Genomic DNA, 27,495 nt, shown 5'->3' on the forward strand with positions numbered 1-27,495 from the left:
ACTCAAAGAATCTGAGTAACCTGTGGCCATATCACCAATTTTCCTCAATACAAAGAAAATCCAACTCATTTTTCTTTACTCTCCATTGTGGGTGTAGAAAAGCAAAGGTCTTGCCATTTTTCACTATGATATTGACCAAAATTCTGACCTCTACATCTGCAGGTAATAAGTATTCATACCCAATGGTAAAGGAAAGAAAGAGTCAACAACAACCAGAAGGTTCAGAGAGGCTGTGTAGGACACATAACTAGTAAACCACTGAGCCATGATTGGAACCCAGGTCTGACCCCAAGTCCAAAGCCCTATATGATTGAGCACCTAGCCTCAGCTATGACACAACATAAAATGTTCACCCTCTTTTCACTCTCCAATTGCTTCTACTTAGTGAAATCTCTCCTCTTTCATGAAGACTTCTATACCCCTCCCCCAGCTCACAATGACTTTCCCCTCCAAGAGGCCCTTTATATTTGCAGTCAAAATTATGCAATCCCCCTATATTACTCAGATATGGTTTCATGTCTGTTATTCATACCCACACACTGAAAATCTAGAGTCTTAGGAGTCCAGGGACCTATTAGGAGACAATTCATGCTCATAAGATGAGAAGAAACACAAGAGACCCATGAATTGCCTTCATTCTGATCTATTTTTTCAAGGATGTTTACAGAGCAGATGGAGAGAGTGTCTCCAGGTAGTTTCTTCCAGAACAAAGGGCAGGTCTGCTTACTGTGCAGGATAATAAAGGTAATGTCACCTTCTGGGGCAAAGGATAGACATGCTCACTTCCCATTAGGAAACATCTGAGTTGCCTCAGTTCACGTGTCCTCCTCAGGGCCACTTTGCATCACCCTATGGAAATGGGCTCAGGAACAGGTGGAAATGCTGATACTCTGGTGACTGCCATTGCTGTGACTAACGAACTGCCCTTTGTCTCTGACCCTGGAATTGTGTGTCCTCTGCCAGCACCTGTGAATCTATGGCACACCAACTCATTACCATGCAAGCAGGATAAAATTCCAGATTCTACACAGTTCTCAATAGGATTGTATCTAACAATCCTCCAGTCTTCTCTCCCAAAACCAAGAGAGTCCTCATCACATAGCAGGGCCTTAACAAAAACAGCCATAACAAGATAAGGAACAACACATTTTCAGCATGCACTCGGCCTTTTGAGATAGTCAAAATCTCATCAATCAAATTTCTAAATAACATGTAGTCATGTGACTTAAATTAGTATTGAGCCAGTATATTGTAGTGGTTGAGAGCATGAATTCTGAGGCCAAACCAGCTGCCTTGGTTCTGAAACCAGCTGCCTAGCTTCTGAATTACCAGCTGGGTGACTTTGGGCAGGTTTTATAACCCCATTGTTCTTTAGTTTTCTTAGTGGTAAAATGAGGGTAACAGCAGTACCTTACTTCATGGGGTTCTTGTAAGGGTTAAATGAGTGAATTTATATCAAGCACTTAAACAAATGCCAAGTATACATGTAATATTATTACTGTACAGCTGCCATTTCAAATGCAGCAGCACATTCCAATGGCACCAAAATTACTTTAAAAACACCAGCTTTATTATATCTGCTGATTGCAGACGATTTCCTAACATGGACTGAAACATTTAACCATCAGAAATGAAGGATGCCTGTCCCGGGACTAACCTATGCAGCTCCATTGTAGAAGTCTGGTACTCAGTGAAGGATGGAAACCTTTGCCAAAATTTTTGGGGACCACTGTGATGATTGTCATCACTCAAATACCACGTTCATGAGGCAGTTATTTTGGGCCCATGTTGTTTTTAGAATCCCTCATTGACAAGGCAATACTGGATTCACAAATGTCAGCAAGTCCGTAACCGCTCAAGGAAGCTCCCACAGTTCAGGGGTCTCCTGACTCAGGATGCATACGATCATCAGGGGAAGATGAAAAGGTCAGTACCAGCAATCAGACAGGGGTGGAAGGGGCTGCTCTTGACCTCAGAGCAACAAGGGCATGTAATATCATTCTAATGAACCAACACAAGTTTATCAGGCAAAGGACGAGGTGAAGAGCAAGGAGACGTGGTAAGTCTGAATCATCTGGCTTACAGTCCTCACCATTCAGATTCACTAAATACATGTCAAGGCTTCAATTCCTCTTATGTAACGAAAGCTTAGCCAAGAGTGCAGTATTGGTTAATGGAAAGAAGAGGAAAGTAATGTTTATTGAGCACCTACTATGTGTCTTTAATGTGCATTATCTCAACTTTGTGAAATAGGCTGAATTAGCCCCCTTTGACTAATTGAGAAAACAGAGGCTTCAGAGAGGTTAAATAACCTGACCACGATCACAGAGAAGTAAGTGATGAAGCCAGTCCCTGAACAAGGTCTGTACTCCAAGTCTTGTGCTCTCTTCCTGCTCTGCCTCGGACACCTCAGCCCCAGATGCCCATACCACCACACCATGAGCTTCCTGTAAGCAGGAGCTGTGGCCTTTGCACCAGTATATCAGAATATATATATGCATATATATGTATATATATTAACTATAATATTAAATATAAATATATATATTTATTAGTAGAGCCCTTAACAAACTTTTATTGAAAAAATGAAATTGGACATCTGGCAAAATCATAGTAAATAATCTGGGTTCTTGAAGGCAATCACCCAGAATAAGAGCTCTAGGGTCCTCTTCTATCAACTTGGGAAGCTGCCGCAAATAACGACTCAACTCTACAATGTCTCTTGACCACCAGGAGCAGCTGGGGCAGGCTGGTTAGAAGAGGGGACAGTTATACTGGAGGTCCCAGGAACATGCAAGGGAAGGATGGCCCATTTAAAATCCTATTATACATCATGCGTTATCTTAGATTTGACCCTGATGTTAGTGGATAACCCTTGCTATGAAGCCTGGAGTGAAGTCTGATCAGGCCTACATCAGTCAGCTGAGCTCATGGATTCCAACAGCCGGAAATGTCCAGGTTTCTCCCTGCAGGGCTTTCAGCAGGTTGGGCTGATCCCTGGCTGGCTGGGGCTTGGGGTTTTCCTGAGAGGCCGGCTGGGGTAGGTTCACATTGAAAATGGTCTGAAATGAGAAGACAAATCGACTGAGGGGATGAGGGCAAACTGAAGTGAGGAACAGAGAAATCATTTGCCAAGATCCAAGGGCAGATGACGAACAAAAGTCAAAGCTGAGAATCAGGAGCCAGATCACACCCAGATCCATCGGAAGCTGGAAGGGACCAGTGAAGAGGGCTTGAGTCTATTGCTGTGAACAAGAGGGCCTGGGTCGATGGCCATGAACTGACAGCTCAGTCCCATGGGCTAGGCAGTCAGGTTAGCCTGGCGGCAAAAGGTATGGCAAATGTGAACCGCTCTTGCCCCCATCCTAACATAGCCAACCCCCTTGAGAACCTGGAAAGGATTCAAATGTCCTGGCCTTTGCAGATCCCACCCCCCCAGCATGGCAGTGAATCATATCTGAGATGGCTCTGAAAGCTTTCTCTTGCTGGGCAATGGGAAGGATGAAGATGAGGATTGTGAGTGTGCTGACCTCCCACAATCCATCAGGGCCTGTGACGTCAAGGACTGTACGCCATGACTCTTCCTTTACTTCTGGAATCTGTTGGGATTGACCCAGGGAAGAATGGGCCGAGCGTCTGACCCGGGGGGGCCTTGCACTCAATTCAGTCCACAATCGGAACTGCACATGCTGGAGTCATCACCATCCATGGAGAGAATCCCTTGCAGGAATAGCTTTGCTGACAGAATTTATGAATCCATCATTAGCTCTTCAGAAACAATGAGCCTATTTCTTGCCAGCACTCAGGCTTGAATGTATGTGCGTGCTGAAAAACATCTTTTACAGTTTATAAATACCATAGCACGTGCTCCCTACTCCAATGGGAACAGATCCGGCTCGCCTGCTGCAGACAAGGCGCAATTTCATCAGATAATTGCTACTGGAAAAAGAGCTCTTCGTGTGCTTCATACATCTGGGCTTGCAGCACCATGGAACTTCTCAATAAAATGTATACTCATGTTGGTATCTGGCAGGATTCATTTGGAAAGAAAGCTGTGTTCAAATAAAGCTGCACAAAGCTTCAGGAACCATGTTCATTGATTTTTCTTTTTAATGATGCAGTAAAGTCTATCATTGATACACATGTAGTTGCTTCTCTATCTTCCTTATAAGAGAAAAGGGCCTCATGATAGCTTCTTACTATGAAGTGTTTGTAGAACATGCATGAAGCATTTTTACATCCTCACAACCATGATCTTGTTGTTCCCTTTTCATACGTTAAGACACTGAGGCTTAGAGAGGTGAAGTGACTTCTCCAAGCCCATTCAGAAAGAAATAAGCAGATCTGAATGCAAACAAAAGGTATTCCGACTCCAGGTCCGATGCTGTTTTCCATCTTCAAAGCCGTTGCATCTCGGTGACATTTTCTGTTTTCCAAAAACCCTTACGATCCGCTTAAAAGTTGACCCAACATTAAATGTGATTCTTCTGTCTTAGATTTATATTTCTTAATTTTAAATTAGCTTTGGTGTCTTTTCACACAATAATACTTTATAATTTTTCTACTGACACCTGTAAATGTCTTATAGGCAAATTGTGTTTGATTTCATTAATGTACTGCAATCAGACAGAAAATACCAGGTCCTGCCTGGGTACCACTTGAGATAAATCAAAAGAAGACTTGCACTAAAATAACATGGAAGACCATTTATGGAGTGCATATTATATGTCAGGCACTGCACCAGATAGTTTATATTGATTAGCCAGTTTAATCCTTACACTATCTCTATGAGAAGGTTGGTACCAACCCCATGCACAGATGAGAAGACCAAGACTCAGAGAGGTTAAAGAGCTTGTCTATGATTACGGACCAAGCTAGGATTAGAACTCAAGCTTGTCTGACACCAAAACCCATGTTCTTATCCAATGTTCCTTTCTCCCAACCAATAAGATGCATTATATTCACATAGCATTAAAATTAAGGCTTCTTAGTAACAGTGTAACTTTGGTGTAGTTGGCTGAATATTGGCCCCTAAAGATATCCAAGATATCCAGGTCCTCACGCCTGGAACCTGGAACTGTTACCTTACAGGGCAAAGGTACTTTCCAGCTTTGATTAAATTGAAGATCTTGACATGGGGAGATTACCCTGAATTATCTGAGTGGATCCTAAATGTAATCACACGTGTCCTTATAAGAGGGAGGCAGGGAGAAGTGCGACACAGAAGAGAAGGCGATGTGACCACATTGGCAGAGACTGGAGTAATGCATCCACAAGCTAAGGAATGCAGGCAGCCGTCAGAAGCTGGAAGATGCACAGAACGGAACCATGCCCGGAACCTCCAGAAGGAACCAGCCCTGCCAACAATTTTAGCCCCTCAGACTCAGTTCAGACTTGTGGCCTCCAGTACTGTGAGAATGAACTTCTGTTGTTTTAAGCCACCAAGTTTGTGGTAAGTTATCACAACGACCACAGGAAGCTATTACTCTTGGGAAAGTTGTTTAAGCTCGCTACTAAAATACCCACCTTCATTTGGATGTTGGTTAAGTTGAGTAACACTTAATAAATATTTTATCTTCTTCTCTTACCTTCCTGGAAAAAAACTGAGTAAAGTTTTCAAAACGGGGATTCTTTATAACAGGAGAAGAGAGCTCAGAACAGAAACTGAACAGCTGAAAGGACACAAACATTCCTTATTCATGGACAGTCGTAGTTGGTTCCACCCTCAGGGAGTGTGAAACAAGGACAAATGAACTTTAAGCTGCTGTTGACAACATTTAGGTTAAACGTAAGCTGTAAGGTGTGTTCTCTGAGCCTCTAGAGATTTTTAAATCTGGAGAAAACAAGTTATGTGTCTCAGGTAATTTGAAGGTCTAAGCAGAAATCATTTCAATTACTTCTTGAGCTTCCCTGCTTTCCTGTGACTCTTTAATTCATGATTTGTAGAAATTCTTACCTGAACCAGGTGTTTAGAGATGCCAGGTAACTGGAAAGTCATGGCCCTGCCGTACCTTCTAAGACTGGATCGTTGACAGTATTGAGAAATTACTGTTAATTTTTAGTTTTACTAATGGCTTTGCAATTGTGTTTAGAAAAAGTTTATTCTTTTAAAGATACTGAAATACTTATGCATCCAATGATATGACTGACAGTTGCTTCAAAATAACCTGGGGAGGAGAGGAAGTGAGTCGAGGAAGAGATAAAATAAGTTTCTTATGAAATGATAACCGTGGATCCTGAAGAGTAGGCACATGTAGGTCACAGGGTAGGGACAAGGAGTCTGAAAGAATTAAAAGACAAAACTCTGCGAAGTGGCCTGGTCCCACTGGAACGAATGCACCCCGGTGCCTGGGACTGAGCAACTCGTGTAGAGGCAGTGCCCATTAGGTCAGGTTGCCTGGCTTTCTCTGTTCTCAGCACCCACTCCATCGCCAGCATCCCTGGGTAGCAGCTGTTCAGCCACTGACTCAGCCCCCCTCACAAGTAGGACCCCGCCATCTCACCATGCGGGAATGACCAACAGGTGACCTGCGTGCATCGCGGGAAAGCCGAGAGGCATAGACACGGAAGGCACTGCAGCGCTCTTGCTACAGAGGCCTAATGATGTGGCATGAGTTTTGACCGAAGAGCATGGCAGGGACTGAGGTGAGGTCCTGGGGGAAAGAGTTCCAGCTGGCCAAGCCCAGAGGGAAGCCACTCGCGCCACTCACTCCGCACCCTCTCAGGTGGTCCGGCGAGCTACCTCCGCGAATTAACACGCAATACCGGCAGAAACACAAGTCCCGTACAGCTGCGACCTTGCAGGAGCTCAGAGTACAAGGATCCAGGTTTGGAAGCTCTTCTTAAGGACCCACAAGCTGAGAGACACTCCTGGATTCTTGTAGAACCACAGGTTTCCCGCTGTTTCTGCCACTCGGGGGCAGGGAAGGACCCTCAGAGCCTGTTCCAGCTTCTAGAAAACCCTGCCCTGTCAACAAATGTGTCTGCTTTGTGAGTCAGGAGAGGGAAGGTACATAAGCCAGCATTTCCCCTTTCCACTCACTTCCCGGAAAAATCAACGTCGGCCAGAGTTTATTGCTTTTTATCTCTTCAGATGAACGTGGCCCTGACGCATCCTTAAATCCACTCCTGAACCCAGGAGAGCAGGAGGCAGTGCCGTGTTCAAGGCATAGGCTCTAGAATCCGGCTCCTGGGGTTCTAAGCCCAACTCTTACTCCCTGTGTGAACTTAAGCCATTTTTCCTGTGACCTTGTGTCCTCATTTTTTTCTTTTAATTTATTTATTTTATTTATTTAGTTTTGGCTGCATTGGATCTTCGTTGCTGCGCGCGGGCTTTCTCTAGTTGTGGCGAGCAGGGGCTACTCTTCATTGCAGTGCGCAGGCATCTCATTGGGTGGCTTCTCTTGCTGCGAAGCACGGGTTCTAGGCGTTCGGGCTTCAGCAGTTGTGACTCGCGGGATCAGTAGTTGTGTCACGTGGGCTCTAGAGCGCAGGCTCAGTAGTTGTGGCGCCCGGGCTTAGTTGCTCCACGGCACGTGGGATCTTCCCGGACCAGGGCTCGAACCCGTGTCCCCTGCATTGGCAGGCAGATTCTTAACCACTGTGCTACCAGGGAAGTCCTGTGTCCTCATTTTTAAATGGAGACAGTAATAAAGCCTTGCTGCTAGGGATGTTGTAAGGAATGAATGAGATTATATAGGTAAAGCCCCTACATAGTAGCTTATTATTATTATTGCTGTTGCTGTTATTACCACTACTATTGTTATTACTATTGCTATTACTATTACTATATAAGCAGTCTTCAATTACTTTATGACTATTTGGGAAATCTTAAATAAAACTGGGTTCCAAGTTCTACTGCCATGCTTCAAAACTATATTTATGCCAACATCCAAGGCACTTGGGGGAAAAGAAACTTTTTTTTAAATGGGCAGGGAATGACACACATGCATGTAATAAACCTCCAGATTTAAAAATAACTATAAACCCTATTCAGTTGTATCCATCTCAGAAGTCAAGAAAACATTAGAAGGGGTGATGAGTCAAAAGGTTACCTTCATCAGATAACCTACAGAGAATGTCCTTCTTTCCACAAAACCCATCTGCAAACATAAACATTTGGATCATAAATGCACGTGGCTCTTCCATTCAGAAGATCTCACGGAAAGAACCCAGTCTGACAGCATGAGTTAGAGTCGCCATACATCTCCAAAATTAAGATTTTAGCTAAATTCTCTCTGCCTGGGATAGAATTGCTGTCACTGCTCTGGATATGAGTATGTATGTCTTTCGTTATGAGGGGTAGAAACATAAGAGGCAGAAATGACTGCCTCTCAGGCTATTTTTAAATGTTGGCTCATTTCACAGCTGCTGGCATAGCTTTGTTCAGTGATTTAAGTCTCACTCCTCTGGCCATAGTGAATCACATCTGTGTTTGTACAGCATTTCTCCTTTCTTCCATTCACTGAATGTATGTCTGCCTGTGAGTGTGTAAGTTTGCTCTGCTCTGCATAATTTTCAGGTGATGAGGTTTTATCTGAGCAGTAGAAATTAGAAAATATAGACTGGAAACATATCTGTAAGGGCACATGTTTCATGCACATATGCCAATTTGAGCATGTCCTAAACATGTACATGCATAATCAGCTTACACCGGACAGTGTGTTTTAATCATGAACGTGATCCTCCCAGTTGCCAACCACTACCAAGTCTACTGAACAAAAGAACTAGCCCACTGTTGATGTGTATCCAAAATTCAAAAACACACAGAAAGGGCTCTTAATGTGTGCCAAAAAGAGCTTTTCCCTCCCAAGCCAATTGTGAATATACTGAAATATACTCACTTGACATAAAAACATACGACCAAGACATTCTCCATACTGAATTAGGCAGTTTATTAGGCTCCTAATATCCATGTTTAGAACGTGAACATGGATTGACATGCATCGTCTCATTTTGTGGATCTTACATGCATGTAGTCTTCAGTCAGCTGGGCCTTTGATTCTACTTGTCAGTAATTGACAGTTAGCTCAATGTGAGTAAATGATAAACACAGAATGATACGTAAGCCGTAGCAAGAAATTCCACCCAATACCATCTACCTTTTTGTTTTTCAAAAATCGTATCACAACTCTCTCTTGTAAAGAATAAATTTCAGAGCGAGGCATTTAATTCGCCTCACTGAAAAAAATAAAGACGTTTCTATCATTTCAGAGCAATGAAATGTCCAACTATGGCTGAAAAGTACACCCTGAGAATTAAATGATTTTAACGAACCCACTGAGGTTTATAAAGCTGTGTTAACCTAACATCGGTAAGGGACACGAGGTACAGGCACAAACGTCCCGGCTCATTTTGCCGTGCAGTTCTCCAAGGATGCCATGTTATAAACATCCTCGTTGTCTTCGATGCTTGAAGCGTCTGTGGCATCGGGGTCACTCACCACGATGCCCACAGAAGAGAGACTGGTGATGAAGGCATGCATCCGCTGGGCATAAATGTCCCTAATGTTAAAGTAAGGGAGCTCATGACACTTCTCTGGTGGGCCCTCACTACACTTGTCCACATCGATGTCCTTTTGCTTCTGGTAGTACTTGGAAAACTTGTTGAAGATAATGGTGATGGGAAGGGCCACCACCAAGATGCCACAGATGATGCACGTGCTGGCGATAAGCTTCCCAGCCAAGGTGACTGGGTGGGTGTCTCCGTAGCCCACGGTTGTCATGCTGATGGTGGCCCACCACCAGCAAACAGGGATGCTGGTGAGGCTGGACGTGTGGTCATCTTTCTCCACAGAGTAGATAAGCACAGAAAAGATGGAAATGCCCACCGATAGGAAGAGAAGCAGCAGCCCAACTTCGTGGTAGCTATGCCTCAGTGTGGCACCGAGAGACCGAAGTCCTACCGAGTGCCGGGCAAGCTTGAGGATGCGGAAAATCCTCATAAGCCTGAGGATCTGGACCACCTTGCCCATGTTTTCGATGTCCTCACTCTCTTCCTTCTTGGTGTCTACAGCCAACGTGGCATAAAAGGGAATAATGGAGACGAAGTCGATTATGTTCAGAGGGTTTTTCCAGAATTTCTTCTGACAGGGAGCAGCAACTACCCGGATGGCCAGCTCGACGGTGAACCAAGCGATGCACGCGATCTCGACGCCTTCCAGCACGGGGTCGTCCACCTCCCCGTCCTTGTTCTGGAACTCCGACATGCTGTGGACGCACATGGCCACGATGGAGGCCAGCACCACGCTCAGGGAGGAGATGGCGATGAGCTTGGCCGACAGGCAGTAGGCTGGGTTTTCCATGCGAATCCAGATCTTCTTCCGGAGCTGACCGAATCGCAGCTTGTCAAACTTCTCCAGCTCCTTATCGAACAGAGACGACTCTTCGAACGAGGAGTCGGCACTCACGTCGTTGCTTTTCTGGTCCCAGCCCTTGTCGTGGTTTTCCCCCTTGCGCTCCTGGTAGCGGTCCCTGCAGCAGGAATCGAGGAAGAGCTCGTCGATGCCCCAGTACTCGATCTCCTGGCAGAACGAGAACGCGCACAGCTTCTCCATGACGTGTAGCTTCCCCGTGTAATAAAAATTCAGGACGTATCTGAACAGGGAGGGGTTCCGATCGAAATAGTACTCTTTATCGGCCACGCTGTAGTCATCACACAGCTCCAGGATGGCCTCTTCCGAGTGGCAGCTGATCAGCTTCCCGAGCCTGGTGTGAGGAAAGCGCAGGAGGGTGCTCTGGTCGATGGACTGTTTAAAGCCCCCCACGTTCAAGTTGACAAGTTCCTTGTCTTGTCCAGGGCGATGGAAAATCTCACCAAACACCATGGTGGATACAGGCGGCGGAGAGCTGGCTGGGAAGGGAGACGGAGTTCACGCTGGACCTGGAAGGAACATAAGACGGCATTTAGCCCGGTCCCATGCAGCCAGCCGTGCCAAGCTTATTTTTAATCTGCCCTTTCCAGGATGATGGGCTACAATAAAAGCAAAACAGAAAATGGGGGGAAAAAAAAAGAATACGCTATCCCCTTTTTGATTAGAAGAGAATCGACACAAAACAGGTTTTTGGTTTTCGTTTTTTTAAAAAAAGGGTTTATATATCCATTTTTTTGGAAAAAGACTGCCATATAATTTGTATGAACCCCAATTCCTATTTCTCTATTTTTTAGCCATCCAAAATTACCTCCCACTCCCCCAAAAGCAATGCATTTGGGATCACTTACACAATACAATCATCTCCAGTCTCAACCACGAGCCTTCCTCATTTGGAAATGCTCAATTCAGACATGACAGGCTATTTGCTGCCCGGCTTGTAGCTCATCTCTCCTGGCCCCTAGGGCTTGGTCGCGCACCCTCGGGAAGAGCTCTCTCCTCTGCTCTGCACCTCGTCCGCAACCCACACATCCCTGGGGGCTCAGCTCAGCTCTTAACAAAAGATGTAGGTTTCCTCTTACGCTCCAATGTTTCACTCCGTTTAGAAAAGGTCCTATTCCCCACGTTTGGATGTGGACAATCAAGAGGATATAATTATCTCCCTGTCCGTAAGTATCTTAAAAGATACAGTTACACTTCATGGGATGGGGTTTCAGGTACATCCACAAGGGAAGAAACTGACTTAGGGAACCTTTTCAAGTTAACCCGCACTATCAGTTTCCTGCCATGACCAGGCTCCTCTGCCACCTCCTCCCTCCCTTCACAGTCTCCCACGCACTCCCAATCTATGACACCCAAGTCTATACCGGCCCAGCACATACAGGCTATTTTATTCTTGACACTAACCAAGATGTACCAGAACCATTTCTCAGAGATAAAATAATACATTTTTTTTTACTCTGAGTTAACAGAATCATGTTCTTTTTTTGTTGTGGAGCATGGGCTCTAGAGCGCGGGCTCAGTAGTTGTGGCGCACGGGCTTAGTTGCTCCGCGGCATGTGGGATCTTCCCGGACCAGGGATTGAACCCATGTCCCCTGCATTGGCAGGCGGATTCTTAACCACTGCACCACCAGGGAAGTCCCAAAATAATAGATTTTGACCATCATCCAATAGAATGATGCTTCCTCAGAGCCAATGATGCAAATAAAAGAAAGGTAGGAAACTGTCATATACTGACTTCCAACTGAGTACTAGTAGATGTTTTGTTTTTATTATGTCTTTTAATCCTTCCAGTACTATAAGGTAGGTGTATAGGAAAATAGATACTCAGAGAAGTTGAGTAGAGCCACGATTTAAACCCAGGTTGGATTAACCCCCAAGCCCATGTTATTTCCACTACACACATTCCCCCCCCATCCCTTCCTATATTCTTTCCTTATTATAATCTAATAACCCAATGTGGGAAGTGTTATAACAGAAATGAGTCAAGCATCTTTGGGTTTATTGAGAGAAGAACAATGACTCCTGTCTGGAGAAGCTTCATGGCAGAGGTTCTATTCAGGTCAAATGTTAAAGGTGTAAGCAGAGCTGAGCAAAGAGGGAAAAGGACATTCCCAACCGAGGGTATCAAAAGGTGGGGACAAGCCAGACTGTAAAGAGACTTGTGTATCAATCTAAAGAGTCTGGACTTGATCCTGTAGGTAAGACCACTAAATCATCTTAATCAATAAGTGGGCATGGCTATATTTGTGACTGTAACTTGGAAAGACCCCACTGACAGCAGGAGGGAAGATTGCTGGTGGGAATGGCTGGAGCCAAGGAGGTAGGGCTTCGATAGAATAGGTGAGAGGACCCAAACTCATACAGCAGTGGTGTATATAAAGTGACAAATTCAAAAGTTTATAAAGTGGAATTGACAGGACTTGGTGATTGATTGGAAGGAAAAGATAAGGAAGTGGAAAGTCAAAAGGAGGATGTGTTTTCTACTCTGCATTAGTGGGTGACATCATGAGAGGAAACATAAAGATCAAGTAGGAATTTCTTGCCCTTATGTTTATGGAAAGCCAAATCTGTCGGCGAGACAAGAGCTTCCTTCTCTGAAAATGACACTCCAGAGGACGCAGCCTGAAAACACAGCCCTCTGCCATCCACCCTAGGAGGAAGCCTAGCGTCATAAGGAATACATGGCCATTTGCTCTGGACTCACCAGCACTGAATGTGTTCCCATGAAACCAGAGACCTCAGCCTGGCATGGCAAAACGCTTCATAGATTTGCTGACCTCTTTAAAAGACTTGATTTTTTTCTGCCTCTGCTTTCTATTTTTAGTTAGAGATCTTCTCTGAAGGGCCTAAATCAGAGCTTACGGCTTGGTCCAAATATTTATGGAACCTCAGAAAGCTTTCAGAGGCTTTCATAAGCCTCTGAAAGCAGGCTTATGCTCATGGCAAGTAGAGTAGTAAAATGTTCCAAGGAACTAGTTTTAGCTAAGCTAGCGTTAAGGCTTTAATGGGCATTATCTCCTGGTGGATTATTTTTTATTTCCTTGGCTCTCCTGGAAACCCACAATGGTAGAAAGCCACTGTCTGCCTTCATGATACTACCTGCTCAAGTCAGTCTCAATCAGAGAGTGTGCCATCCACTTCCTGTTTCACAGTCACTTCTCCAAAGAACAATGTTATCAGCCATAATATCCATCTTCTTGCTCTGTCCTCCTTGCTTTGTATTGACTCCATGCCAGTAAAAGAGAGCCCATTCTGAGGTCCACTCATTCCTCAAAGTCTAATCACAAAAGCAACACACATCATAAAACCAGGGGTCTCTTGTTGTGGGTCTTTCAGAAGAAAGAAAAAGGAAAGCATCTCTGGATCAGATCAAATGCTTCAGCTCAGAGGGCAAGATGAGATTCTCTACGTCACGGCGGCCAGAGTACAGTGTTGATTTCTTTGGCTGTGTCTGGCCCATAGCAGCCTATGGAGGGCAGGGAAAAAGAAGACGCCCACCTTTACAGACTGTAGCAAGGTTCCCTTACATACAGCTAGTCCCTGGCCAATTACAAACAGTCCTTATATCATTTGCTCCTCACTATTACCTCGGGATTTTGCAGATGAGGAAGCAGGCTCAGAAGAGATGAATGGGCATCATGCAGCTATTAAGGGTCAGAGCAAAACCCAAGCCAGGGCTCCTTAGGCCAACCCCTCTGCTCTACAGCGTGCTGGCTCACACATCCAAAGTGGCATAAGAAAAGCAGATACTGAACATCATTATTTACAAGATTCCTATATTCAGGCCAGCATTTATTTAACAGCCATCATTTACTCCCATTCAGAAAATACTTGCTGCATCGAACGTATATCTATATATATTTAATATATATTTATATATAATATATATTTTATATATGAAGTTATATGTGAATGTACCTATAAAGGGATGTATATTATATACACATATACTCACACTTAGTGTGAACCAAATATATATATATTTAACTATGCACACACTAAGTAAAAACATGGGTCAATTCCTCTATAAGTGAGAAAAACTTCTCTAATTGTGACTAAAAATATAGAAAAAAATAACCAAAAAATTTTTGGCTACATAAAAGTAAAATTTTTGGTATGGAAAAACATGCCATAAGCAATGTTACAAAAGAGAATACGGGAAAAAATATTTGCCACTTACATCACAGACAAGTGGTTAATATACCTAGCATGTAAAAAGCTTTAGACAGAGAAGAAAAAAGAGAACAACAATATAGAAAAACGGACCAGATATGAACAGATAGTTCACAGAAAAAAAGCAAATGGGTCTTAAAACAGGAAAAAAAATGTTCTACCTTGCTCATAGTAAGATAAATGCACATTAAACTTATGGTGCAGTATCATATCCAATACCAAAATGGAAAAAAAATCCAAAAATTGGGCTACATACTCTATTATCAAGTATATGGGGAAGCAAACACTTTCACAGACCAGGAATACAAAATGAAAGGGAACCTTATGAAGGGGAATTTGGACATATCTAGCAAAACTGCCCACAAAATAGGAGAAAATATTTGCAAATCATATATCTGATAGGGGTCTAGTATCCAGAATAGAATTTAAAAAAAAAAAACTCCTACAACTCAACAGTAAAAAGGCAAATGGGCAAAGGATTTTATAGACATTTCTCCAAAGATATATAAATGACCAAAAAGTACATGAAAAGATGCTCAGTATCATTAGTCATTAGGAAAATACAAATCAAAATCGCAATGAATTACCACTTCACACTACTAGGATGGTTATAATCAAAAAGTAATAATAATACAATATTGTTTTGTGTCATAATACAATAACTGTTCGTGAGGATGTGGAGAAATTGGAACCCTCAAGCATTATGGGTAGCCATTTTGGAAAACAGTGAAAGAATGATAGAATTAAAATCTCACCATTTTGCAACTCATAATGAAATAACGGATCTGGGCAATGATCATAAATGGCTGCTAAAACCCAGATAAAAAGCTGATGGGGAGCTTCGTAACTGGTAGATCAGAGGAGCAACGCCTGAACCCATTGATCAAGCCTGGTGTAACAAAAAGAGACACCAAGATAGAATGTGCCTCCTGATGGAAATATATACACAATTCGGAACTATACCGGCCCCCTAAATGTCAGACCTGAATTTGATCTAGCCTCTAGATCTACCAGTTGAAGTAAAATAGAGATTTCAGAGGAATATGTTCAAAGACACTCTAGGGATGCAATCAGCAAAAACCAGACTGTGGGAAATTATACAGGACACATGACATGGATCAAATACATCACATATCAAATAGATCCAGCGTGTGGCTTTGTATGGATGCTGACTTGAGCTAGCCAAATGCTTTTTAAAATACATATGAAAACCAGGGACATGTGAACGCTAAACTAGACACTTGATGACATAAAATGATAACTGTCAGTTTTTCAATGTGTTAATGGTATTGTAATTATGCTCTCAAAAAGAATCTTTATCTTTTGGAAATATATACTAAGATCTTATGGATAAAATTATACTACGTTTAGGATTCATTTCAAAATAATCCATTGATGTGGGGTTGGGAGGACAGATGGAAGCACTGACATACAAGATGGCCATGAATTAATAATTACGACAATCGTCGCAGCTGAGTGATGGGTACAGAGGAGGCTAATGCATTATTCTATTTTTGTACATGTTAAAATTCTCCATCAACAATGTTTTAAGAAAAATTTACTAAGCACCTTTTTGAGCCATGCACTGTGGTAAATGCTTTCATATACACTATTGTGCACCTTTTAACTCCCAGGATCTCAAGCAGTACCTCAGTGTAAGTACCCCTGAATGACTGAATCATTTCATTTAATTCTCCCGCAGTCCTACAGGGGTAGATCTTATACCTGGTGTTGCAAACAGGGAAATCTGAGGCTCATAGTTTAGCCAACATTATACAGCTTTTATAGGGCAAACTCTTTCCACTATGCCTCAAATATGAGTATTTAATTTTTTTTTTAAGTGGGAGGAAGGAGGGACTGGTTGATCTTCAATTTTGCATCTTTTATCAGTCATCCTCATGAATGAATGCTATATTCTTTGGTAGGAGATTTGGTACTAGCGTGCCAAGGACACATGTGGTCTCAAATCAGGCACATCTGTGGGTACCAAAGGCATCTGGCCACAAGGTAGAAAAATCAAATGCCATTTTCATTCTCTTCCTCAAGAAGAGCTTCGGTTCATTGTATCAATCCTCCTGCCTACTATCAACCCAAATCACTCATGGTGAGAACACCATATACTGTATGTGGTCACCTTGTTCCTCTTGGTATTTGTAAGATTGAAAAGAAAGAACAGATGCCAAAAATCCAAGATATTCTCTGGCAGCTTAAAAGAAAAACCACATTGATCCACTTCTCTCCAAGTGGCACCCATAAAGCCTTTCCAAAGCCATTAACCTCTTAACCACTCTCTTTGCTTCATGCTTTCAAAATCACTTTAAAAATACTCTCAAAACTGTGTCTTTTCAAGGGTGAGACATATACATGCACACACGTGCGTGAGTAGCTTTGATAATGCATTTGATTTGCTCAGAAAAGTAACAAAAGCAAAACAAATACAAGCCACTTGTACTTGCTTTATTGGGCAGAACCACTTTTTAAAATCAATTCCATAAAAGTAAACAAAAAACCTTGATTCTTTTTTCCTTCCCACTTGTCCAAAATCTACATTAGTCCTAACATGAAATCAAAAAAAAAAAAAAGCGGGGGGGCATACTAAATTGTATTTCTGGCCATGCCATATGAGAATATTCCAAGCAAAACTAAACACATGTAAACAGACTTGAAAATCTAAATTCAATCCACACCCAAGTACTGAGCATCCTCTCACCAGGAACCTTGCCTGGTGATGATCTTCTCCTACAGCAAGCTCCCCGTGCACTGGGGTGGGTAACGTGTAAAGAAAAGAAAATCAGAAGTCCATGTCGGGCTATAGGGGAGCAGAGGGTCTAATGAAATGTCAATGGCATTGCACGGTCCACCCTGACTGTGAATTTGGAAATGGAAATGCTAGTGGTCCTTGATTCAGACCTTTGTGAATCAGAGTGTTTTTACGGCAGCTAAAATAGCACAATCCTGAGAAAGAAACAGCTGTTTATGAGACATTTAGGAGGACATGTCCAGAGCCAGAGTACAGGACACACAAAACTTCAAAGAGCTTGCTGTATTTAAGTCTTTGTTTCCAGGGATCAGCATTTCCTGGGCATCCAGAGCCTTCTACATGGAGCCAATCCCCCGGGTAGCCTTCCAAACGGTTCTTCCCAGCCCAGTGAGGAAGCCTGGATATAAAGTGTGATTCCCACTGGCCAAATAAACAGCAAGGAAACTCCCTCCTGGTCTATTCCACATCTGACATGTTCCAACAGCATTAAGTGCAGCTGACAACACACCAATGGCATAGGTCCCAGGTCGCCCTAATTCAGAACATTCATCACCTAAACCCAACTTTTAAATGTTGAACTGAAAGAAATGAACCCACCAGGTCCCCTTACCTGTGCTGAACTATCAGAAGCAACTAAAGAATAGAGAAAAATGTTAAGACTCCGAAAACTTGTGCTTGAGTTACCAGTCCCCATCTACATGACCTTGGGTGGGAGATTCTTGATCTACAAAAGATGATGTACACACCTTGATGATACAATAACAAATGCAAAAGTCTTTTGAAAACACAAAGCATAAGATACATGTAAAACCTTATTCCAAAAATAAGACATTAAGGTAACAGTATCCCTACCTCCCCTTTCCTTCCCCTACTTACTCCTTTCCCTCTCTTACCCCCTCCACCTGGACCAGTCATATTAGGGTGGTACTTATTCCCTCTGGACTCTATTTAGTGTGGCCGATCCCCTCTGAAAACTCCAGGGATCCCTGTAATCCACGCAGCTCCTCTCCAAGCAGGAGGGCTGCTCAGAGGGCTGATTCAGTGAGACAAAAAGCCAGAAATCTGTCCTATTTGTAAAAAGCAAAGAACCACAGGTGAAAGATTTTCAACCAGAAACAGGAAAAATGTGGACTTTGCCCCAAGAGGTGAGCCTTAACTCTTCAGTAGCTCCATCTGAGTCACAGCTCCACCTGAGTCATGTGACATGGAGGGACGCACATACAAAGGGCTGTCAGAGTGACATTCTGGTTTCCAGAAGAGGGAGTTCTGGAGCATTTGAACGCACCGACGCCAAATTAATAGTTCGCCCCTGCCCCTACTTGCCGGCTCTGCTCACCTTTTCCCACAGCCCTGCAGGTGCATTTCTATTTGAGCCCCTACCACGAGGGATTAGAGTGTTTTTACAGATCTCTTTCTCCTCCACAAGTCTGACCATTGCTGTCACTAGACTCCAAGCTCTTCTGCAGAGGGGACCATGTCTCGTCATCTCCACAGCCCTTTATGCTAATTTCTGTCCACCGTCTAGTGAAAGACACTTTTATCTGGAAGAATTAACAAAAACTATCACTGTTTTTGTGAAAGAGCCAGCAGAAGGATCTAGATCAGGCATGGTGAAATGAAATGCTTCCAGTGGCCAAACAAGTAAGTTACACAAACGAAGTGCTCAGGTTGGGGACTATGGTGAACCACCCATGCTTGTCTAAGTGGCAAAGGCGACTCAGCACCAGAGTCCTTTGTGGGAACAGAGGGCCAGTCTAGGTGTATCTTACAGTGTTCCCGGAAAACCCAGAAATCCTGCTTTTTACGTGGTATATCTCAACTGTCATTAGAATTGATCCAAAAAGTTTTTAACATTATGTGGCTCAAACAAAAATGTACCCCCGGGCCAGGCACTGCCCATAAGCCCTCCATCTGTGACCTGAGTGAGATTCTTACCAACCCCAGCTCTACGCACTGATTTCAAGCCAGACTGACTCAAATGGACACAAATGGAACAACCTTGTCACAATAACAGTAGGGTCACTCCCTCAAGTCTGAACTGCAAACAACAAAAGGGGGTAAGCCACATGGACGACAGAATCTTCCACAGTTGACCTGCCATGTCCCCCAGGACAACCGCAGCCCCAACCTTCCAGTCTGGCACTCTCCCTTTCTCCCTTAGTCATCTGCCCCAACTGCCCAGTGGATTTTACAGTCAGAAGAGTCTCCCTGATGTCTGACTTTCATTTCTGTCACTGCACTATAAGGTGTGTTCTCCCCTTCCTTTGATAAGTAATGGTGTCAGAGAAAACATCAGAGAGGCAGCGCTTACCCTTGCGGTGCTGATGTCACACACTCTGCCCTCATCCTGCCCCGTGGAATGTCCATCGTCATCCAAGAAGCTCCGCCCTTCCTCCTTCACTGGAAAGTGTGGTGCACAGAGGCATTTAGTGACCAAAAGGAAGAGAAGAATCCTGTTCTCTGGTTGTACTGGCCAAAGCAGTCGCTGGGAAATCACTCTCACCTGCAAAAGAAAGCATGAGTCAAGTTGTAACTCCAAGGGGAAAACACATACAAGAAGTTTTATCTCAGACTCAGTGTTCTGGGTGTTTTACTGATTAGACCCATATCTTAGAGCCCCATCTAACTCTCAGGGACCCGTCACTCCCACTGGACACGTGGCTACAGAGACATCGGGAAGTGATTCACAACCACTTTCAGGCCCCAGGACCCTCAGATCTTGACTGGAGTGGACACGTGGGACATCTCCACTGACCCCAAGGCCAAAAACATATCCAAGGATAAAACGAGGCACTAGAATTAGGACCGCAGTCACCTCCCACACAGCTTCTTCTAGGAGCATTATTTTCTTAGCTAATTCATCAAGGATATACTTATAAACCCCTAAATGAGTACCTTTAATCCACATTAGAGACCAAGTTCTGAGTGTGACTGCGCTAATAGAATGAATACTGCTGCTCTAATTTGAAATCAATAGGTTTCGAAGGCTGGCCAAATTCCATTTTGCTTCATTTGCCCATTGTCATATTTCACAGGTCAGAAATGACTACGGGTGTTAGATCAAAGTTCTCTAGTTAATGTGTGTGTGTGTGTGTGTGTGTGTGTGTGTGTGTGATGGGGGAGAGTTAAGTTTGTATCAAAACAAATAAAAGGACAAATTTCAATTTTTCGCTCTGAAAAAAATTAAAGAAAGTAAAAAATATCCCTTCAATTCCCAACAAGGTAAGCCTTGCCTCACAGTGGCGCATTCCCATAGATTTATACTAGCATCTAAGCATCTATCCATTGATTTTCATGCTTTCCAATCAATGCTAGGTTGAAAGGGAAGGAGGAGAAGATAAAGAAGAAAACATTGATTCTGAGCTTCCGAAAGAAGTGAAAGCAGTGCCTCCAGCTATGTCAGTCATTACAAACTTTCATTATTATAGTTGAAGCTCTGCCCAGCGTTATCCAGGGCATTGGGATTACAACAAGACGCAGTGCCTGCCCTCAACCCCACCCCAGGAGCCCACAGGCCCCAAACCAAACAACAAAGTGGAGGTGTCCTACCAACACCCAGGGGGCAGTGAGAGGGAGCAAAGCAGGAATGGTTTCCAAGCCGGTCCCAACAATGGCCAGAGCAATCCTTCAGTGAATTTCCAGCTCTAATAGAGATGATAATGAGGAAGGATCCAGAAAAAAATGCAGCATTACCCAAACTGAACTTCTGAGATGGGACACTTGGCAAAAGAGGTAGAGAAATCTCAACAGGGATAAATAAAATCAATTCAGGAGCTAACATCCTCCTTCCCCTCCTCCCCCTCCTCTTCCTTCTCCTCCACAGACTACCAGCAGCACCTCAAAGGGTTAGCCTCAGATATTTGTGTTTCACTTGAAATGCAGAAATGTTGTGCCTTTTTTAAAGGATACAGCACATATATATAGGCTTCCTTTCCCTAGCAGACGCCTTTCCAAATGTAGCACATTTTAAAGAAAGGTAAGATTAATCTGGCTAGGAGATAATTAACTGCAAACAGCTTTGATATGACTATATTAATTACTGAAGAAAAAAATTAACAAAGTCCTTAGGCTATTCAGCACTTCTAAGAAACCCCAGCACGGCTGGGCACTGGCTCATCCCCCAGAAGGATGGGGCTGGCCCAGGGACAGACTATGAGGTTAGCCAAATATATCTTTTTTACAAAAACTGTTGCCCAGTGGGCATGAATGTCTGATGCACGAATAACATCCCAGGCTATCTTTTTCTCTCTCCTTCCCCCAAAACTCAGAATTCTTGTGCCTTCCCTCATTTCCCATCACCATGATTTCTGTCCAAAAAACTGGACTTTTGGAAAACATGTAAAATTAGTCAGTACCTCTCTACGTGAATTTATGTCAATTTACTCCCTGCTTAGGGCATTCACACACTAGGTGTGACCTCGCCACGTAAAATGGTAACTAGCATATTCCGAGTCCCTACAACACACCAGGAACCTTCCCAAGTGTTTCACACACGTCACCTTCCTCCTCAACCACTGTAAGGGGTAAGTGCTGAAATTCTCATTTTATAGGTGGGACATTGAGGCTCAGAGAAGCTGTCTGCCCAAAGTTCCACACCTAATGAGTGCCAGAGACAGGACTCAAATTCAGGTAGGTCTGCCTGATTTCAATTAGTGTAGAAAATCAAGGTCCTCTTTTAGTTGTTGGGGAAACTTAAGAAAGGATTGGTAGAGGTGGCAGAACGTGGCCCAAACCAGCAGGTTTGGGGGGAAGAAAAATGTGTACATCCAACACGTTCTCTCCTTCCTGCTTAACAATCCCACCAAATGGTTCTGTCTCTCTGTGTTCCTATCATCTGTATCAGTGTGCAACTGTTCAAAAAAAAAGACTGGATCATTTGTGATTTAGCACTTAAGCAGGTTTCTGACTTTGCTCAGTGATTCAGCAGGATCCTGGCAAAACACATCGAGCTCACTCAAGTATTGCTAGCCTCTGCATAATTCCTCTCGTCATAGGACAAAGGGAGACCCTCTGCGGCATCCTCGGACTCCCCTCTAGCCTGGCTGTATTTCTTGGTGGGTTGACTACAGCCTTCAAAAATGAACAAGATGACTGCCTCCAATACTGAGAGGGAAAAGGTGAAGATTAAGTGGCATATCAGACTCTTTCATCATCCTGAGGCCTGACATCCGATCCTGGAACAGAACGAGGAAAATCAAACGAACAAGCAGACAGTACACAGGAGTGATAATAATGCCCTCCATCCCTCTCCCAGAACTCAGAATCACAGGGATAAAATTAAACTCGAAAATCAGTGCCGGAGAGCTCAAAGCAGACACTCCAAGTGACACTGCAGCCTAGGTCTGTGTCCTCTGTACTTGCAGAGAATCCTGAGAGCACCTGTCATGGCCCTGCTCACATTCTTCTGAAATGTCGTCACCCCAGTGCCACCCGGTAGACTGAGAAGCCTCCATTTAGGGACAGAGTCTTAATATCAATCTTCAAATGATTGTTACCCAATGATGCTTGACACGTTTTTATTGAACCAATTCCTCTCCCCCAAGCCAACAAGACTAAAAAGTAAATTAATTAAAAGAACCAATATGGATAATGAAAGGCAGTGGGTCAGCAATGGAAACAGAGGAGGAAAAGTGTAAAAGATCAAAACGGGTTGCCAAGACCCATTCCAGCACTTCCTAAAGGAGAAGAGTCTTATCCTGAAGACACAGCATCTCCAACACCGATGTGAAACATCTTGAGTGGAGGTTTAAGACCTCAGAGTTTCAGGTATCACTAGATACCCCAAAATCTCCCCTTGTTCTGATTCCAGGCTCCCTGAGGCACCTGCTAGCAATTTCATTTCCCAGGCTCCTGGCCAACAGACAGCATATAAGCTATGCAGCCAACACAAGCGCCCACTCTGTCCACCAGTTCTATTTATTAGTGGAATTTAATAAGGCAAAAAGAAGTTTATTTGCTCACCTTCCTGGGGGTTTCTATTCAAGTCAGCCTCCTAGAGTTTAATCAGCTCTGGGACATCTGAAAGTGAGTTTCTGAAGTTGCAAGTCTGAGAGAGAGCTGACCCCGATCTGTGATAAGGTTACCAGGTAAATGACACCTTGAAGCACGCTCCTGGCAACCAGCTAGCTCCTCTGGAGACATCCTGACCTTGCAAACATCTACAGCAGGGATCCTCGGCCTCAGCGCTATAGACATTTTGAGGCCAGATAATTATTTTTCCTGGGGGCTGTTCTATGCACTGTACAATGTTGAGCAGCACCCCTGGCCTCTACCCACTAGATGACAGCAGTATACCTCCTCCCAACCCCCCCTGGTGTGACAACCACAGTGTCTCTAGATATTGCCAAATGTCCCCTCGAGAACAAAATCATCCCCAGTTGTGAACCACTGCTCAACGAGAAGAGTGAAAAAACCTCAGACACCTATCTGGGATCTGGAAGTTCAGAAAGGTCAGAATGACAGATAGTACTAATACTTCATCTGCTGACAGGGGCTGGGGAAATTTCCCCAAAACACTTATTCTTTTAGAATTCAGTCCTGGTATGTCTGGTGTCAGACAAGCAAAACTTTGCAAATGAGGAAAGATAAAAGCAAGGTTAACCTTTTGTTGAAACTCAAAGCATGCTTCACACAACGTGAGTCAGGAGTAAAGGTGAGTGATTTTCTCTGAGAGTCTGTCTTATGTTTGCCAATGTTTTTGGCGCCAGAATAACACACAGGGCCCGTGCACTAGTATAGTTTCCAAGATGTGGCCTTCTTCCTGTGGGCCATGGTGCCCCTGCTGGCCACACCCACTCCTAATCACATCTGTCAATCTTTCGGAAACTCATTGATATTCCAGGAAAAGATGCAAATATATATCAGTTTTGTAGTCTCGCCCCTATTCATCATCCACAGACCAATTTTCAATAAAATCAAAGAGTAATGAGATAATACAAATAATAAGAAAAGGCGAAATTTGACCTCACCTCTACCTTGCATCACTAGTGAGAAGTGTGGTCCAGGGTTTTGCTTAAATAAAATTAAAATATCGCAATCAGGCCACCATAATGGGATTTAATGTGCCAGTAAATTATGTTTATATTTAAATCCCATAATCCAAAGCAATCAGAATAACACAACACTGTCTAGTTTATTCAGAAAGTAGATTACTAAGAATATCTCCAAACGACTTAGTTTTTCCAAACTATCAAATTTCAAGAAGTACTTTAAGTTAATATGAAAAATCCTTGAATTAACAATGATTTTTTTTTCCCTTTATTTTGCTCTGTCCCAAGAAGAAAATGAAAACTTCCCAGGGTCTAACATACTCAGGAATTAAAAATAAATTGGGGGCTTCCCTGGTGGCGCAGTGGTTGAGAGTCTGCCTGCCAATGCAGGGGACACGGGTTCGAGCCCTGGTCTGGGAAGATCCCACATGCCGCAGAGCAACTAGGCCCGTGAGCCACAGTTACTGAGCGTGCGCGTCTGGAGCCTGTGCTCCGCAACAAGAGAGGCCGCGATAGTGAGAGGCCCGCGCACCGCGATGAAGAGTGGCCCCCGCTTGCCACAACTAGAGAAAGCCCTTGCACAGAAACGAAGACCCAACACAGCCATAAATAAATAAAAATTAAAAAAAAAAAAAAGTTAAAAAAAAAAAAGTTACCTTTAAAATAAATAAATAAATAAATAAATAAATAAATAAATAAATAAATTGATAGGGGTTCAGGTCTTCGGAGAGCAAACCAGTAAGTGCTTTCTAAAGGAAGGCCTCTAAATGACATTTGAAAGGTTAATATAAATTATTTTTCTCTTGGCCATCCAGAATGAGTGAATGCAATACTATCCCCAGAAACCCCAAGGGCTGGAAGCACAGGTAACTAAACACCGCTGTCCTCTTCTCGGGTTCTATTCCTAGACAACCTCCCCTGGGGAACAGAGGGAGGGGGCAGGCTTCTGCTGAGTCACGTCCAAAGACAATCCACAGAAAGAAAGCCCTGCGGAAGGGTGGGCATCGCCTAAGAAAAAGCAAAACCACACGGCCACTGACCTTTGCACGGTCCTCCGGGACTGCCACCATTCCACTGGCCCCAGGAAGGAATACCCTGGTTCCCCCCACCTTGCAGGAGTCCCCCTGCTTTGTGGCTGACCAAGCACAGGGGCTCAGCCTGCAGCCAGGAAACAGGCAAATCAGCTCACCCGGGGGCTTTAGACTCTGTGCTTGAGCTTGTCTGTCCCCACGTTTTCAATGGCTGATGCATCAAACATCTACACTAACACAGTGATAGAATAAGCAACTGAAAGCAAACAGTTCCGGGGGGGGGGGGTGCAGGGAAAAAAACCTATCATGCAACGATAGTAGCAGTGTCCGTCGGTTAAAGGAAACCTTCTGGAGGACACTAGTAATGTGTGTCACAAAATCCCACAGTTTCACGTTTTGGAATGTATCCTGAGGAAATAAATCAGACACGTGTCCAAAGATGTAGATACAAGGATGTTCACTGCGTCATTAATTATTCATAAGCGTAAAAAGTCAAAGGCAACCTAAAAGTCCATCAGTAAGGGAATGGTTAAGTAGATTAGGAGGCAGCCATGCGATGGAATACTCTGTGGCCATTGAAAACACTGACATGATAGTAAGAACTCCGCATACCGAGTCAGGCCCCGCTCTAAGTGTTTGCATGCCTGAACTCACTTAATCTCACAACACTGGTACAAGTAATATTTTTATTGGATTCATTTTACAGACAGAGAAACTGGTAAATAGAGAAGTTAACTAAGTCTCCAGGGTCAACAGCTCTTAAGTGATAGTTTCGTGGTTTGAACTCAAACAGTAATGCTCTAAAGCTCTTCTCTTATCCACTGTGCTCCACCACCCATAGATTCATGAACAGATAGTCACAATATGCTAAGGAGAAGAAGAAAATAATTATAATACAATAGTGTCATGATTCTGATCTTTATAAACTATGTCTGACTTTATAAAATGAAAAAAAAAATCTATAAGAATATGCACCAAAATGTGAAATGCATTCTCTCTGGATGATGGAATTTGGGTGATTTTTTTCCTTCTACTCTATATCTCCAACACTGTGCAAATTTCTTTACAAGTATTACAAAACACTTAGGAAAAGAGTTATTTCTACTTGAGAACATAAAAGGTCATAAGCAGCCTTGGTCAGTATTTGGGAAGGGAGGAGAGGGAGTGGGGTAGACATTAAGTGAACTTACAGATCTAAGTGAGAGAGAACCCTCTGCCAACGTGCTGTGGCGTCATTTGTAGGAATCATAAGCTTCTGCTGTTCATTCCCGTCGGCTTTAGGGCAGGCCCTGTCCTGGGAACTACAGAGAACAAAACACAACATGGCTCTTGCCCTCAGAGCTTACAGCAGCTTAGAAGAGCTTGGAGGATTGTAAATAGGTAAATAAACAACTGCAACCCAAGGCAGAATATGAACACTAGGGGAGGTACCAAAAAGGTGCCGCAGTTCAGAGGAAGTAAAGGGTCCTCCTCAGATAGGGAAGGAAGGACAAGTACATAACCAGGTGTATCAGAGCTGAGCCCCGAGAGTCGGGTCAGATGTGAACAAGGAAAGGAGACAGGTAAGCGTAAGGCTGTTCTCCAAGCAGAGGAAAGAACACGTGCAAAGACATGGAGGCTATAAAGCTTGTGGCAGGTACAGAGAGCAGAAAATGGGTGAGTTTGGCCAAGATATAGCCCTATGACCTGGGCTATTTATTTATTTAATTTTATTTAACTTTTTTTTTTTCTTGGCCATGCCGTGCGGCTTGTGGGATCTTAGTTCCCCAACCAGGGATCAAACCCAGGCCCCCTGCAGTGGAAGCTCAGAGTCCTAACCACTGGACTGCCAGGGAAGTCCCTGGGCATATTTAAATAGATTCTTTCTTCTTAGAATATGAAGAATTCTGCCTGTACCGTCCACACCTTTGTGAGCCAGGAGTTACCCAGGTGAGAGATATCTCTGTGGAAGGGAAATGGATTGCACGTGGCCATACAGAGAATCTGCTGAAACAAAGGGACCACACCCCAGGTCTCCTGAACTATTCAGTCACAAGGAACCAGTCAGAAAAATTAAAAAACAAAACAAACAAACAAAAAACCCTTTTGGAGTTATCACTGTTCTAGAACATCTGAAAAATTAGAGGCTGCCACCGGTAGAGCAGTGCGCCAGGAGGTGCAGTGATGT

General features: G+C 43.6%; 1 protein-coding gene across 6 annotated transcripts in view; it reads right to left on the minus strand.

Annotated features, from left to right (window-relative positions):
* Positions 1 to 8,877: 8,877 nt before the first annotated feature.
* Positions 8,878 to 27,495, minus strand: part of KCNS3 (potassium voltage-gated channel modifier subfamily S member 3) — a 34,013-nt gene continuing 15,395 nt past the window's right edge. For 2 of the 6 annotated variants that reach the window (XM_036872326.1, XM_036872327.1), the window contains 3 exons: positions 26,519 to 26,629; positions 19,620 to 19,811; positions 8,878 to 10,881 (listed from right to left, as the gene is read on the minus strand). In XM_036872326.1, coding sequence (XP_036728221.1) covers positions 9,350 to 10,825 — 1,476 coding nt within the window. In that variant the 5' untranslated portion in view covers positions 10,826 to 10,881; positions 19,620 to 19,811; positions 26,519 to 26,629 and the 3' untranslated portion in view covers positions 8,878 to 9,349. Of the gene's footprint in view, positions 10,882 to 11,220; positions 11,611 to 19,619; positions 19,812 to 20,857; positions 20,892 to 25,995; positions 26,196 to 26,518; positions 26,630 to 27,495 lie in introns of those variants that run through there. The other 4 variants (XM_036872329.1, XM_036872328.1, XM_036872330.1 and 1 more) reach the window with 4 other exon arrangements.

The sequence above is a fragment of the Balaenoptera musculus genome, chromosome 13 (genome assembly GCF_009873245.2).
Source record: "Balaenoptera musculus isolate JJ_BM4_2016_0621 chromosome 13, mBalMus1.pri.v3, whole genome shotgun sequence".
NCBI lineage: Eukaryota > Metazoa > Chordata > Mammalia > Artiodactyla > Balaenopteridae > Balaenoptera > Balaenoptera musculus.